We start from the raw sequence: 13,177 nt of genomic DNA on the forward strand, positions 1-13,177 counted from the left end.
AAAAAATTATCAACAGTTGCAGCTTCTGCCCTGATACTAGGCCTACTCATTTGTTTTTTCACAAAATTCATTGACTTCTTTAGATAAAAGTAATGAAATGCAACAAAATGGTTCTAGATCTTGTTTAATTATAATTATACTAACATTAGCACAATTGGATGACATTAAAATGTTATCTAATCAAAACGTTTACTAATCTTACAATAAATGATAGGATTAGAAAAAAGAGAAATGCAAACTAATAAATTCTATAAACTTGTGTAGTACAACTCAAAGTGCAGGCTGCAGGTCCTTGCGTGGACTGTATATACACTCTCAAGATTTTATTCCTGGGATGATAGAGAGGTGATGAAAACTTCCATAGCAGTTGTTGGTTATTTTTTAGCTTTACTGGTTGGCCATATTTTGGGGCGAAACCAAGTGTTTTTGTTTTTGGGCGAAATGGTTTTGGGACACCATGACTCCTGGCGCGAAGAGGTTTTTGTGCAAGATTGTCTTGGTGTGAAATGGTTGTGGTGAGAAATGGTACGGGATGAGATATGGTATAGTGCGAAGCGATTTTGGTGCGAAGTGTCTGGGAACCTTGAAAATATATGCAAGGATAGAAGAAGTGAATGTGACTAAATAAACATTACAATGCAACCTGGTTGAAAAAAAATGTCTTGCACACAGAAAAGAATGTATCTTTTAAGATATGGTACTTATCTTGGCTATACCAGGTAGTGAGAACAAGGAAAACACAAGGTTATACAGTTTGATGGGGTGTATAGAGGGCGCTTTACTGTGTCTCATTAAATCACCAAGTTCTGATTGTTTTATTGCGATCTCAGTCACATGTCTCAACATTACTACAATATTAGATTTGTTTACTCTGACTTTGATGAATATTTTCTTTAATGCTTCATTACAATTGCACTTTTGCTATATATGGTTTGAATTTCTTCATTCTTTAAAATGGCAACCCTTTAACCCTTTAAAACAGACATTTGAAGAAAAGAACAATTATAATTACACTTGAAAAATCATATTTTTCGCTGTAAATAATTTGTTGTTGTAAACGCTTGAGAACATCTTTGATCATCTGTTCATTTTATCACAAAGTGACATATACACTAAATTGCTGAAAATAATTAAAAACAAATGAAATTACAAAAAAATTCACAAAATGAGGTAACAAAAGTGATTCTGCTTGTATCAAGAATTCAATAAAACTTACAGTACTTATGGCATATTGTTGTGAAGACAAAAACTTGACTTCTTAAGATTCAATTACTTTGGTATCTGGACATCCTGTAGTGGAATCATCAAAAAGTGAATAAACACATCATGAGTATATAAGATATGACTGATAATCTAACAGTTCTGGCTGAGATATTCAGTTTTCATTGATTATCATCATAATCATAATAATGTGAAAGTGTCTATATAAATTCAGAGAAGGATAGGTGTTGCACCTATGGTTTGACTATTTCCCATGAGTCTTTGCCAGTAAGGACATAGTTGATCTCCTTGTGATGCATTAAATTTTTCAACCGTTCTTTATATAGAACACGGAATAGCCCTGATACTGCTTTTGGTATTGCTGGAATCTTTGCAATTTCGCTTAATTCACTATTGTATTCCCACTGCAAAGTGCCCATACGATGGGCATAACGATTGGGAAATCCAAGGGCATTCCGTCTCCACTCGTAGTCTTTCCTGGCATCTTCTTCCATTTCTTCCTGACTTGGAAGTTTTAGGGATCCATTCAGAACTGCCATTGTAAATTTAACTTGACAGTCAAACTGAGGGAATGGGCAGACAGCTGAAATAATTCCAATGAAAGCAAGTGTTGGATACTGTGTGTGAATCAGATGTTTATAAAGAGGCGTGATGTGTTGATCTACTACCTTGACATTGCACTCTGGAGTCAAAAATGGGAAATTGTAATTATACCCAGTGCAAAGTAGGAGTACATCAGTTGGTTCTGAGGTCCCATCGGTGAACACTACTTCTTTCTCTGTAAGATGGTCTATAACTGGTTTCTGTGTCATATTGCTAGGCAACTGACATATAATCTGTTCTTTGTTGTGACTCAGCATAACTTTCTTGGCAAATTCACAAATATTAACAGCTATATCTCTGCCTGATGAGCCAGCACCTAGCAGAACAACTGACTTATCCTTGAAGACTTGAGGGTGTCTGTAATTATGGCTGTGCATGATCTGTCCTTGGAAGTCATCTATGCCTGGTAGATCTGGAATCTTGGGAATGGCATAGTGTCTGTAAAAATAAGCCACACTTGTAGGTTTGTTGCTCATGATTAGCAAACACAAACTTTATTCAGTTTTCATCCATTCAAGATTTGCAAAATGAATGACACATTATGCTTCTAATAAATGTAATGAGCCATTCAAACATGAAAAATTGTTTTTTGTATTGAACTTCTGCTTGGTTTCATGGGCTGTGAACATACACACTGCTAACTTAGCTTTGGACTACTGCACCGATGGGCTTACATGTGCCTGATCACACCACATGCTTAAAATCCTGAACTTCATTCGATTTTAGCAAATAATGTATTCACATAAGGCCAGAGAAAAAAAATCTTGTTCATCGGATTTTTGGACCAAGTTCCAGGAGCGGCGAGCGAAATTTTTTTTTTTTTTTTTTTTTTTTTTTTTTTTTTTTTTTAGGCCGAAGGTAACGCGGTTCTCTGGCAATTTTGCACAGATGCAGACAAGGCAAGATAATTGTTTCCCTTTTTACCAGAAGCATCTCAGACTAGAAACACCGATACTGGTAACTGAATTCAATACTATATTTCCCGACAATAACATAGTGTTTGCCCAACATATTCTGAGTATTTCAACATTCTCTCAGAATAAAACTGAAATGTACAGCAAATCACTGAAATCCAACAATTCAGTATTCTCCTTTAATATTGTCCTGGTGAGACCTAGCATCTGAGTTTTTACATTTTACTTTGACCCCATGTATTGGCCTCTTTACCACTGTCTCTACACTCATGCTACCTCCATGCTACACTACACATTTTACACAATGGTCTAACAACACTGTACTGTGATCGGAGTGAAGTTATATAGTCATCATTCAGAAGGCTGTCTTGTACTCCACTATAGAAACAGCAAGCTTCAAATGATACTATAACATCGACGCAACCATGTGTTTTGTCATTGCCGTAAATTTTTATACTTTCGATGCAATTTTCATTCAATCGGATGCACCGTCCATCTGCTGTCACGATCTTGTTGAACAAATCGCCGAACGTAATATCAGGACAAACACTGAATAGCGTCTTTGGAACTAACTGTTGGCCATCACGTCGAATGTTGGCGATCAAATTAATACTCATGATGTGACATGTACTAACCTTTACAAAACGAGGAAATTTCTGGCCAAATCGACCCATTTTGCGCCGTGATTCGCCAAATTCAGACGTCACAACAACGTGTTGGCGGTCAACTATTAAAGTCAAAACACATTCAAAATCCCGTGCCCGCGAAAACCCAACAAAGTGTAGGGCGCCACCAGCGGTAGTACTAAAAATATTTGTAATGCGGAAGTAAGAATTTGCCGCGATCAAAAAAAAAAATCCAAATATGCCAAAGAAGAAGCGGCGATTCCGATGAACAATTTATTTTTTCTTCCTGTCCTAAAGGCAGATTGGGCCTTTGAGACATATATTCTGATTCCAAAACTTTTACCATTGTTTCTGATCTTCCACTTGTGGAGGGCTCATTTCAAAACTCTTAGAGCAGTAAATATTTTCATGTCTTACTTTTTTAAATTGTAAATTGCATTTTCTCCCCGTAGAGTTAATACAACTTTTTTGAATGTCATAGATCAGTAAATGTTAAGGGAGTTGTCTCTCTAGTACCAAAATTTTAAAGGTTACCCTGATTTTAATTCTTGATTTGGTAAGAGTATATGGCTAAAAATCTTATTTAGTAAAGTTTAAGGAAAAGTTTAGTCTTTCACTTTTGAGATGCATACTACCTAAGATGATTTTGGATCATGCACATTTCTTTCAAATTATGCTAGGACACACCATACATATAACAGTTTTGTCAATGTAATAGGTATAAATCATGCAGAATATCAGAACAATATTACAACCCATAATCTACATCATAATCCCATGACAGATATGCAAATCTAAGTATGAAAATAATTTAAAACAGTGTATAATTATTATTCAAATAAGTGTTAACAATATCATATTTGATAAAGCTTTATTGTTATTTATTACAGGTTTTATGGCCTTCTGTCTGTCACCTGTGTGTTAATAATTAAACTGTTCCATATTTTAAAGCAGTGCACAAATACTCACCCATTACAGACTAACACAGCATCATACCGTTCTATAGTTAGTTCCTTACTCTGCTTACGGACATCTCGGAATCCAACATCCCATAATACTTTCTCTTGGCCATCTTGATGCACAGGTTTCACATAGTCCACAGAAGTATTAAACTGAAAATAGCAATTTTGTTTACATTGTATATCACTGTTGGATTTTCTTAAAAGAAATGTCATTCCAATATTTCAACTTTTGTATGAACAGGTTATGGAAGTAATAATATAAAATTTTATCTAGAGCTTGCTGAAAATTTAATCTATAGACATGTGACTCCCTGACAACTAGCACTCAATTGATGTTAAGAAGTTACAATATTACAACAGACTGTAATTTTTCTTTTTTAATGTCACATTCATGAACATATTTTTCTACGGCGTTCATCACGGGTATACATGTATCCTTCCCTCTATTAGGCTTCTAATCTCCGTCAATTACCAAAAATCTATCAGGGAGAATTGATGGAAAACATAATTTTCATACAGATAACTAAATCATGGATTTTTAAAAATTTAATCATGGAATGAGATATGATGACTGTTTCTAAAAATCTATTACAGTACTTTCACTGAGTTTCAAGTTGTTCCTTTCTGATTTGGATCAAATTTATTCTTGAATAGGTACTGGGTCAGTTTATAAATCAATGTTGTTGGCAGATGCATGTAAACATTTGGTGATTACACAGCAAGTCAAAGGGCGTGTCAACTGATAAGGCTAAAGATAATAATATGTGTTTGGTTCTCATGCTAGGTCTCTTTACATCAAAGTAAGACTATAGTGGACATTGTGTGCCAATTCAGAGTTATGCATCTGAAACATGGTTTAATTAGAATAAAAAAGCAATCATGGGTCACCCATGAATCATGGTTTGTACCTGTTCAAATTCAGTGAATTCAGCTTTGATATATGGCCTAATTATGGAAATTTATTTATAAATATGCAAATGAACTAAGTATGATATGTCTCACTGATCAAATTTCCAGCATGACTTAATCTAAGTATAACCAATGAAGACCTTAGAAGTTCAATCAAAGTCAATATATATCCTAATTATATAATTTTTTTAAATGTGCATATAGGCTATAAAGCAGGATGTTATAATTATCAAACTTTTAACATAAGCAAAACTGAATATAAGAAATATAGCTTAAAAGTCAAATAAATTATTTGCATTAAGAACTGATATTTGGCCAAATTACAGAAAATCATTAATATGTAAATGAACTAATAATAAGCATATAATATAAACTATACTGTCAGCTTGTAAATATAAGTTTATGCAATGTACTTCAGAGGTCAAAAATTTTAGTGTATTTAGCTTTGATATACGTACGGCCTAATTACAGAAATTCATTGAATATGCCAATGAGCTAATAATCAGAATGTCGTACCAATCAAACACAGTATTGGCAGACTTAGTATCATCAAGGAAGAGCATAGCTTTGGTTAAATCAATGTCTTCAGTATTGATATATGGCCTAATTACAGAATTTCATTAAATATGTAAATGAGCTAATATAAAGAATGCTGTGCTCATTGAACTAACAAAATAGGTGGACCTGAATATGTTCAATTACTTGCAGAGATTTAGTCAAAATACATGCCTTCAGTATTGATACTTAGCCAATTACAGAAATTCAGTGAATATGCAAATGAGCTAATAATCAGCATGTTATGCAAATCAAACCTATATATGATGTATGACAAATAAACAGATGTTTAGTAAAAGTCAGGGCATTTAGTGTTGATATTTGACATGATTAGAGGAATTTATAAAACATGCAAATGAGCAAATAATCAGTATGTCACGCTTATCAAACTTTCAGCATAATTTGACATAAAGATAACCAACATACCTCGGACTGATGAAATTCAAGGCCTATTTGATGTACATTTATTGATTAACTATGTAAATGAGATTATAACTTGTTAACCATAAAATTTGATTTGGTGATTTTTGGAGCTACTTACTCTGATGAACTTTTTCAGATCATATTTCTCACAATAATCATTGAGATATTTCAGAACATCCTGGTGTTTCACATATGATGGAAGAGATTTGTCAAATTGGAAATCCGGGAATGCCATGACTTCCTTTGGTAAGTTAGTCCTGGAATAAAAATTATGGATACAAAGAGAATCGTGATTGCAATATGTCAGTCTTCATGACAGACAGCAGAATAGTTGACTTCATACTTCACTAAAAATAATTTCTTCATCAAAATATAAACATCAAAAGTTTTTAAAACCATATAGACTTTCTGGTGTCTGACAAGTAGCTGTAAAAGAGTGGATAGTTGTAAAACATGTCCATCTAGTCCTAAATGCAAGAAGAATATCATAACTTTGCAAAAGGTTTATGGATCTCCTAACGTTCAATAAATCACTGTCAATGACAAACTCCAAATCAGTTGGTGATAGTATTTGATTTAAAAGTAAACTTTTAAAAATTTGATTTTTTGATGTCTAGGTAACAACTTCTCCCCAGCTATTTGATCTTTCATTGATAGGAAGTGCTACAATGTATAGGCAAAAAAAGTAACAATTGTAGCAAAAGAGAACACATGACCCCTCCCCCCCCCAGTCCTAGTATGCCTGTAAAATGGAAAACTATTTGAAGGAACATGAATACTCAATTCGTAATTTTTGTAATTTGATTTTTAAAATACGTCAAAAAATTTGATATATAAACTCTGAACTCTAACTTCCAGATTCACTCTGTATTCTAGAAAGTGATTGCTTTATGCTAATTCATTCTTCAAAAAAACAAATAATGAATTTTTTCAGTGTGAGATGGATTGAATTTTCACTGAGTTTCATGTTAGCAACCAAACCAAAATGGATGTGTACAAATAAAAACGCAGTTAATGGTTAAAGTGATGAGCTTGTGATTGTTTTGGTACTATTGCTTTCTGAAAGTAACTTCTTCAGCTGTGTATAGTGTATAGGCTGAGTCTGGCCTAGAAAAAGTTCAAAAAAATTCAATTGATAGCCTATCAAATCATTAGAAATATTAACAGTCAAATTTATCTTTATCACTTTGAAATTGTCTTCAATCTCTAGAGTTCTAATGTTATTTTGAGTGTGCAAAATCTCATTATACCACTACAAAGTTGCGAGAATCATACTTACTTTAGGTCCCAGTACATACATGAGTGAATGCTCTCACCATATTTATCTGTACCAGTTTCTTCTGTGTATACCCACGTCCCTCCAATTTCCTGTATCTTTTCAAAGACATGAGGTTCAAATATACAGGGATCACTAGCTAGATGTCTTGCTGCACACAGACCAGCAGCACCAGCACCTATTACAGCTACACGTAGCGTCATTTTGGTTGATTTTCCTGAAACAATAGGCATTATTCAACTGCTGGGACTACTTGAGTTCCCAAAAACAAACAGCTATTCAATTCTAGCTACTATTGGTGCCTAGAGCAAAGAAAAATGTTTTTAAGAAATCGTTCATCCCGTCTGCTGTTGCCATTTTAAATAAGAACATGTCAAAACTATCGTCAGGAAGCAGAGCTTCCATTTTTAACAGAGGATTTTAGGATTGGCTTATGTGTAGTTTGTCGTTTTGTGTAACTGTTCTTTATGTAGTTGAAGTGTTTTGCTTTTTAACGCCTGGTGCCAAAGATAATTTTCCACTTAGATTGGACAATAAAGTATTATTATTATTATTATTATTATTATTATTATTCAATTGCAACTGTTCTTATCTTTCAGGCGATCTCGAATCTACGCGTCTGTGAACCGTGAACGTCTGTGTTGGGCGTTTTGCTTTTCGGGGGATTGGAGGAAAAGCAAAAGGCCCGCTATAAGTCTAGATTCTATGGCAAGCTATCTCCAACAATGAGGACTCAGGGATCCCGGTGACAGGTCTCCGGATCAGCTGTGTAGCAGATCTGCAGATGACCATAAGCTCATGCATTTTCAATGTCAGAATCAGTTCGGTCACAATTCTTACTCTTGGAGTAAACCGTGGTTCTGTGAAGTGTGATTGTACTTACCAGAATGACGTACACTTCGATCTCTACCTCGAAGCAGAAGTGACGGTGATTTAACTTTCGTATCTTGCTCCGATAACTTGTTACGCTCGTGACTAGTGACGTAACTATACGATCTTGTGTAGTCTGTCTCGGCTCGTGGCGTACGTGTATGACCTTATGTGACCCAGGTCGATTTGGGGGGCGTTCGATTTGCTCGATCATGATTATGATTTTATTACACCTCACGTATTATCCAGGTACTGTGATTGGCTGAACCTGACTAACGTGATATAGAACAAAAAGTGATAGAACATGGCTTTAGGCACAGGGACTCGTTATCTTCCGAGTTGTGCACAGGCGCTCCTTAGCTGGGTAGTCTGCTAAGTAGATCGATTTTCGGATCGATCTATTGATCCCGTAGTCGATATGCCTGCCACTGCAACCTAAATACTCACTCAGATTACTTACTTCAGATTTCGAATAGGGAATAAGTAAAAATAAGTAAAAAACTTCAGATTTCGAATAAGGAATAAGTCACAAACTTCAGATTTCGAATAGGGAATAAGTAAAACACTTCAGATTTCGAATAAGTCACACACTTCAGATTTCGAATAGGGAATAAGTAGGCCCTAATATAGCCCTGCGTACGATGCTGTGTGTTCCGCTACAGCTACAGTAATAGCCCCGCTCACCACAGCCTAGACTCTCCACAGTCGCTGTGCCTTGTTTTGTGGCGCCATCGATGCTGACGGCCTGCATTCGCAGGCTACGCTGTGCAGCTGTGAGCACGCGCTGCCAGACACAGCGACTGTCCGTTCTTGCAAGGATATGAATAGTCATATGATAGTGACGTCAAAGAAACACCTATCTAACTGGGCGGAGAGAATATATACTAGCAGCTGGTAGACCTATATACGCTGTATGTTTTTAGTTTTCATTTTAATTTTATTTGGCTATGGTACTTGTCATTTTTGTTTTGATTAACGGATTTGTGGAGTTCTATAAGTACCCGGATCAGGCAGAAATCCGACCGGTCGCTTGCAAGAACGTCCAGACCCTGGGATTCGCGTCGCGTCTCTGAAGGGCGCGGGCGTGTTCCAACAAGGAAGAACGCGAATCGCAGGGTCCTTGCCAGACTAACCACAGCCCTGCAAAGACCCGTACGTAGAGTTGGTGACTTCAAATCCATTTTTGGACTTGACGTAAAAAGCAAAATTACTGCCGAAATTCAGCGTTCTTGGGCCCAAGTCGTATCCCTGCCTACCTCAGCTACTCGATCGCTTCCAAAAATGCCAGTCTTTTATTCTTTTTTCGTAAATAACCGTTGATGTCGGCAACTCTCTCGCTAGCCTAGACTCTCCACAGTCGCTGTGTCTTGTTTTGTGCGCGCCCAATGGGCCTGCATTCGAAGGCTACGCTGTGCTAGCTGTGAGCACGCGCTGCCAGACACAGCGACTGTCGGTTCTTGCAAGTATATGAATATTCATAAGGGCAGTGACGTCAAAAGAAACACCTATCTAACTGGGCGGAGAGAATATATACTAGTAGCTGGTAGACCTATATACGCAGTATGTTTTTATTTTTCATTTTTCATTTTATTTGGCTATGGTACTTGTCATTTTTATTTTGATTAACGGATGTGTGGAGTTCTATAAAGTACCCGGATCAGGCAGAATCCGACCGGTCGCTTGCAAGAACGTCCAGACCCTGGGATTCGCGTCGCGTCTCTGAAGGGCGCGCGCGTGTTCCAACAGGGAAGAACGCGAATTGCAGGGTCTCTGCCAGACTATCGCTAGCCCTGCGTACGTACGCAGTGTACGCTGTGCATTCCCTGTGTGCGTTCCTGACACACAGCGTACACTGCGTACGTACGCAGGGCTAGCGAGAGAGTTGCCGACATCGACGGTTATTTACGAAAAAGAATAAAAGACTGGCATTTTTGGAAGCGATCGAGTAGCTGAGGTAGGCAGGGATACGACTTGGGCCCAAGAACGCTGAATTTCGGCAGTAATTTGGCTTTTTACGTCAAGTCCAAAAATGGATTTGAAGTCACCAACTCTACGTACGGGTCTTTGCAGGGCTGTGGTGAGCGGGGCTATTAGCTGTAGCGGAACACACAGCATCGTACGCAGGGCTAGCCCTAATAAGGAATATGTAACAAACTTCACATTTTGAATAAGGAATAAGGAATAAGTACAAACTTCAAAGACCTCTTTTGTCTTCAGTCTCGGTCAAAACTCCACGATGTCCACACAAGTATTTTTTTTTAAATGTGTAGGCTATATTCTCTAAATCTTGTGATGCAGTTTTACAGATCTTGTAAGGGAGCGTTCAGTTTTTAGGGCCGGGGGGGGGCGGCAAAATCTTGTCGCCGGTGTTCAAAAAAATATAGACCTCCCCTGCATTTTTTGTGAAAAAAAGATGACCCCCCCCCCTTTGTCAGACGAAAAAAATTGATGACCCCCCCCCCCCCGAAAAATATCCAAAACCCATATGTAAAATTTACCCGCATGGTTTGGATTTGAACTCCGGTACGCGGCGCACTTTATTCGTGTAGCAGAGATGCCAGTGCACAAGCTTCTCAGCCACATCCATTGAAACGTCTGTTAATTAGGACGACTGTAAGGCAATTTTTAACTTCATTTCCATAGACAACTCATGTCCATGGACATTGTATAAAGTAAACTTTATTGGAGTGGTTCGCCAAAGGCAGCCCTCCGGTTAAGAGGGTCATGGGCCATTACGTAAAGTCAACTTTATTCTAGTGGGCCACCAAAGGTGGCCCGCCGGTAAAGCGGGTCGATCATGGCTATTGCATAAAGTAGACTTTACTGGACAGGGCCGCTGAAGGCGCGCGGCCATTACCATTATTCAGTGCCTGATCCCAGGGTCCCTCAAAAATGTTTGTAATACAAGCCGCGGCTTCAATTGGGAATTTTACAGTAAGATTGCCGTGGGGTATTACATAAAGTCAATTTATTGTAGTGGGCCGCCGCAGGCAGCCGCCGGTAAAGAGAGTCGGATCATGGCCATTGCATGAAGTAAACCTAATTGGAGTGGCCGCCAAAGGCGTCTGCCCGTTAAGAGGGTCATGGGTATTACATAAAGTCAATTTATTGTAGTGGGCCGCCGCAGGCAGCCCGCCGGTAAAGAGAGTCGGATCATGGCCATTGCATGAAGTAAACCTAATTGGAGTGGCCGCCAAAGGCGTCTGCCCGTTAAGAGGGTCATGGGTAATACATAATGTATATTTATTGTAGTGGGCCGCCGAAGTTGGCCCGCCGGTAAAGAGGGTCGATCATGGCCATGGCATGAAGTAAACCTAATTGGAGTGGGCCGCCAAAGGCGTCTGCCCGTTAAGAGGGTCATGGGTAATACATAATGTATATTTATTGTATTGGGCCGCTGAAGGCGGCCCGCCGGTAAAGAGGGTCGATCATGGCCATAGCATAAAGTGAACTTTATTATTTGTATTATGTTTTTGAAAATGTGGTGACCCCCCCCCCCTTTCCTACCAGTGAAAAAGCGATGACCTCCCTTTGCGGATTCCAAAATTACGATGACCCCCCCCCTGGATTTTGCCGCGCCCCCCCCCCCCCCCCCGGCCGTAAAAACTGAACGGTCCCTAAGTCCGTTGCCTTTTGACAAAGCTGTAAGGGGGAATTGTGTAAATAAAAGTGGTGAGTTTTTCGAGGGTACACAGTACGCTCGTTGGGTGTGACGATGACGACCACTGCATACCGCACATTATCGCTGTTGTGTATCATTTAATTATCAATTCTCGAAGTTCAGAATCGATCGTGTACGTGTGCGATCAAACGCCATTTGTTCACCGTGACTGCGTGCAGTGAACTCACCGACATAATGTGCCGAGTGTATTGTCTCAATGTTCGTAGCCTTACATGAGTTTAACAGAAATACACCACTGCAGTTCGTTTGCGATCTTAAGTGTTGCAGTGCTCGAGCGTTATAAATAATACAAATTACATGTACTTCAAGTACAAAGTAGTAAGGCCGAACCAAAAAAAATGTGCTGTTCCGATAACCCGACCTTCCTATTTTTATACCTGCCGATCCTAAACTTTTTAGAGCTACATAAACACGGAAGTAAAAAAAAAAGAAATCATGTGTGTTCTTTCCCCATTTTTGCTTGAACGAGCATGTCTTTTGTGTATTTTCCATTTTATACGTATGATACGTTTTTCTGGAAATGTTGAGGCCAGTGTTTTACCGCCGTGAACCCCTGAAAAATGCATATTTAAAAACAAAAATATTTTGGAAAAAAATCCCTGCCGACCTACCTACCTTATTTTTGAAAACCATGTTATCGTAACAGCACAATTTTTTTTGCCTAATATCCGTTACTTAAGTTTCATGCATCGTGCAATCATGAGACAGATCATAGGGGATAGCCTATGTGTCCGTCCCCAGGGGTGGGTAGGTGTTTTATTGTATTGCTAATAAAGGTTTATTCTACCAAACGTTGGTGTTTTCGTCTTGCACTGCCCTTAACAATCTTGCGTAAACGTTTTATCAGCATGCTGCATCTATTATCTGACCAGTTTGATTGCCTAATTCGCCAAAGCAAGCAAGGTAGTAATTTAGACTATTATTTGATGAGTTTGAGTGAGTTTAACTGATTTATACCTTGCTGGTGCGCTCGTTGTTGACTTTGTCAAAGTTAATCCGGTGATAATCTGGTGACAGCGTCCACAGATTAGTAATTTACCATATAGATAATATTACTTTGTACTTGAAGTAATTTGTGTTATATATATATATATATATATATATATATATATATATATTATATTATATATATATAT

At 38.0% G+C, this 13,177-nt stretch overlaps 1 protein-coding gene across 1 annotated transcript; it reads right to left on the minus strand.

Moving 5' to 3' along the window:
• Positions 1-791: 791 nt before the first annotated feature.
• Positions 792-8,988, minus strand: LOC139148316 (uncharacterized). The gene is made up of 5 exons (XM_070719690.1): positions 8,373-8,988; positions 7,493-7,706; positions 6,332-6,470; positions 4,334-4,476; positions 792-2,262 (listed from the first exon to the last, which is right to left on the minus strand). The coding sequence occupies exons 2-5, from the start codon at positions 7,690-7,692 to the stop codon at positions 1,455-1,457; spliced, it is 1,290 nt and encodes a 429-aa protein (XP_070575791.1). The 5' UTR covers positions 7,693-7,706; positions 8,373-8,988; the 3' UTR covers positions 792-1,454.
• Positions 8,989-13,177: the final 4,189 nt, after the last annotated feature.

Source organism: Ptychodera flava, chromosome 13, assembly GCF_041260155.1.
Source record: "Ptychodera flava strain L36383 chromosome 13, AS_Pfla_20210202, whole genome shotgun sequence".
Classification (NCBI taxonomy): domain Eukaryota; kingdom Metazoa; phylum Hemichordata; class Enteropneusta; family Ptychoderidae; genus Ptychodera; species Ptychodera flava.

What these genes read in the sequence shown, in the direction of transcription:
- LOC139148316 (XM_070719690.1), bottom strand. Translation starts at nt 7,692, where the DNA reads ATGACGCTACGTGTAGCTGTAATAGGTGCTGGTGCTGCTGGTCTGTGT. An exon ending in ATCTGAAAAAGTTCATCAGA is followed by an intron (nt 4,477 to 6,331) that starts GTAAGTAGCTCC and finishes TGCTATTTTCAG; the next exon opens with TTTAATACTTCTGTGGACTA. An exon ending in GCTGTGTTAGTCTGTAATGG is followed by an intron (nt 2,263 to 4,333) that starts GTGAGTATTTGT and finishes TTATTTTTACAG; the next exon opens with ACACTATGCCATTCCCAAGA.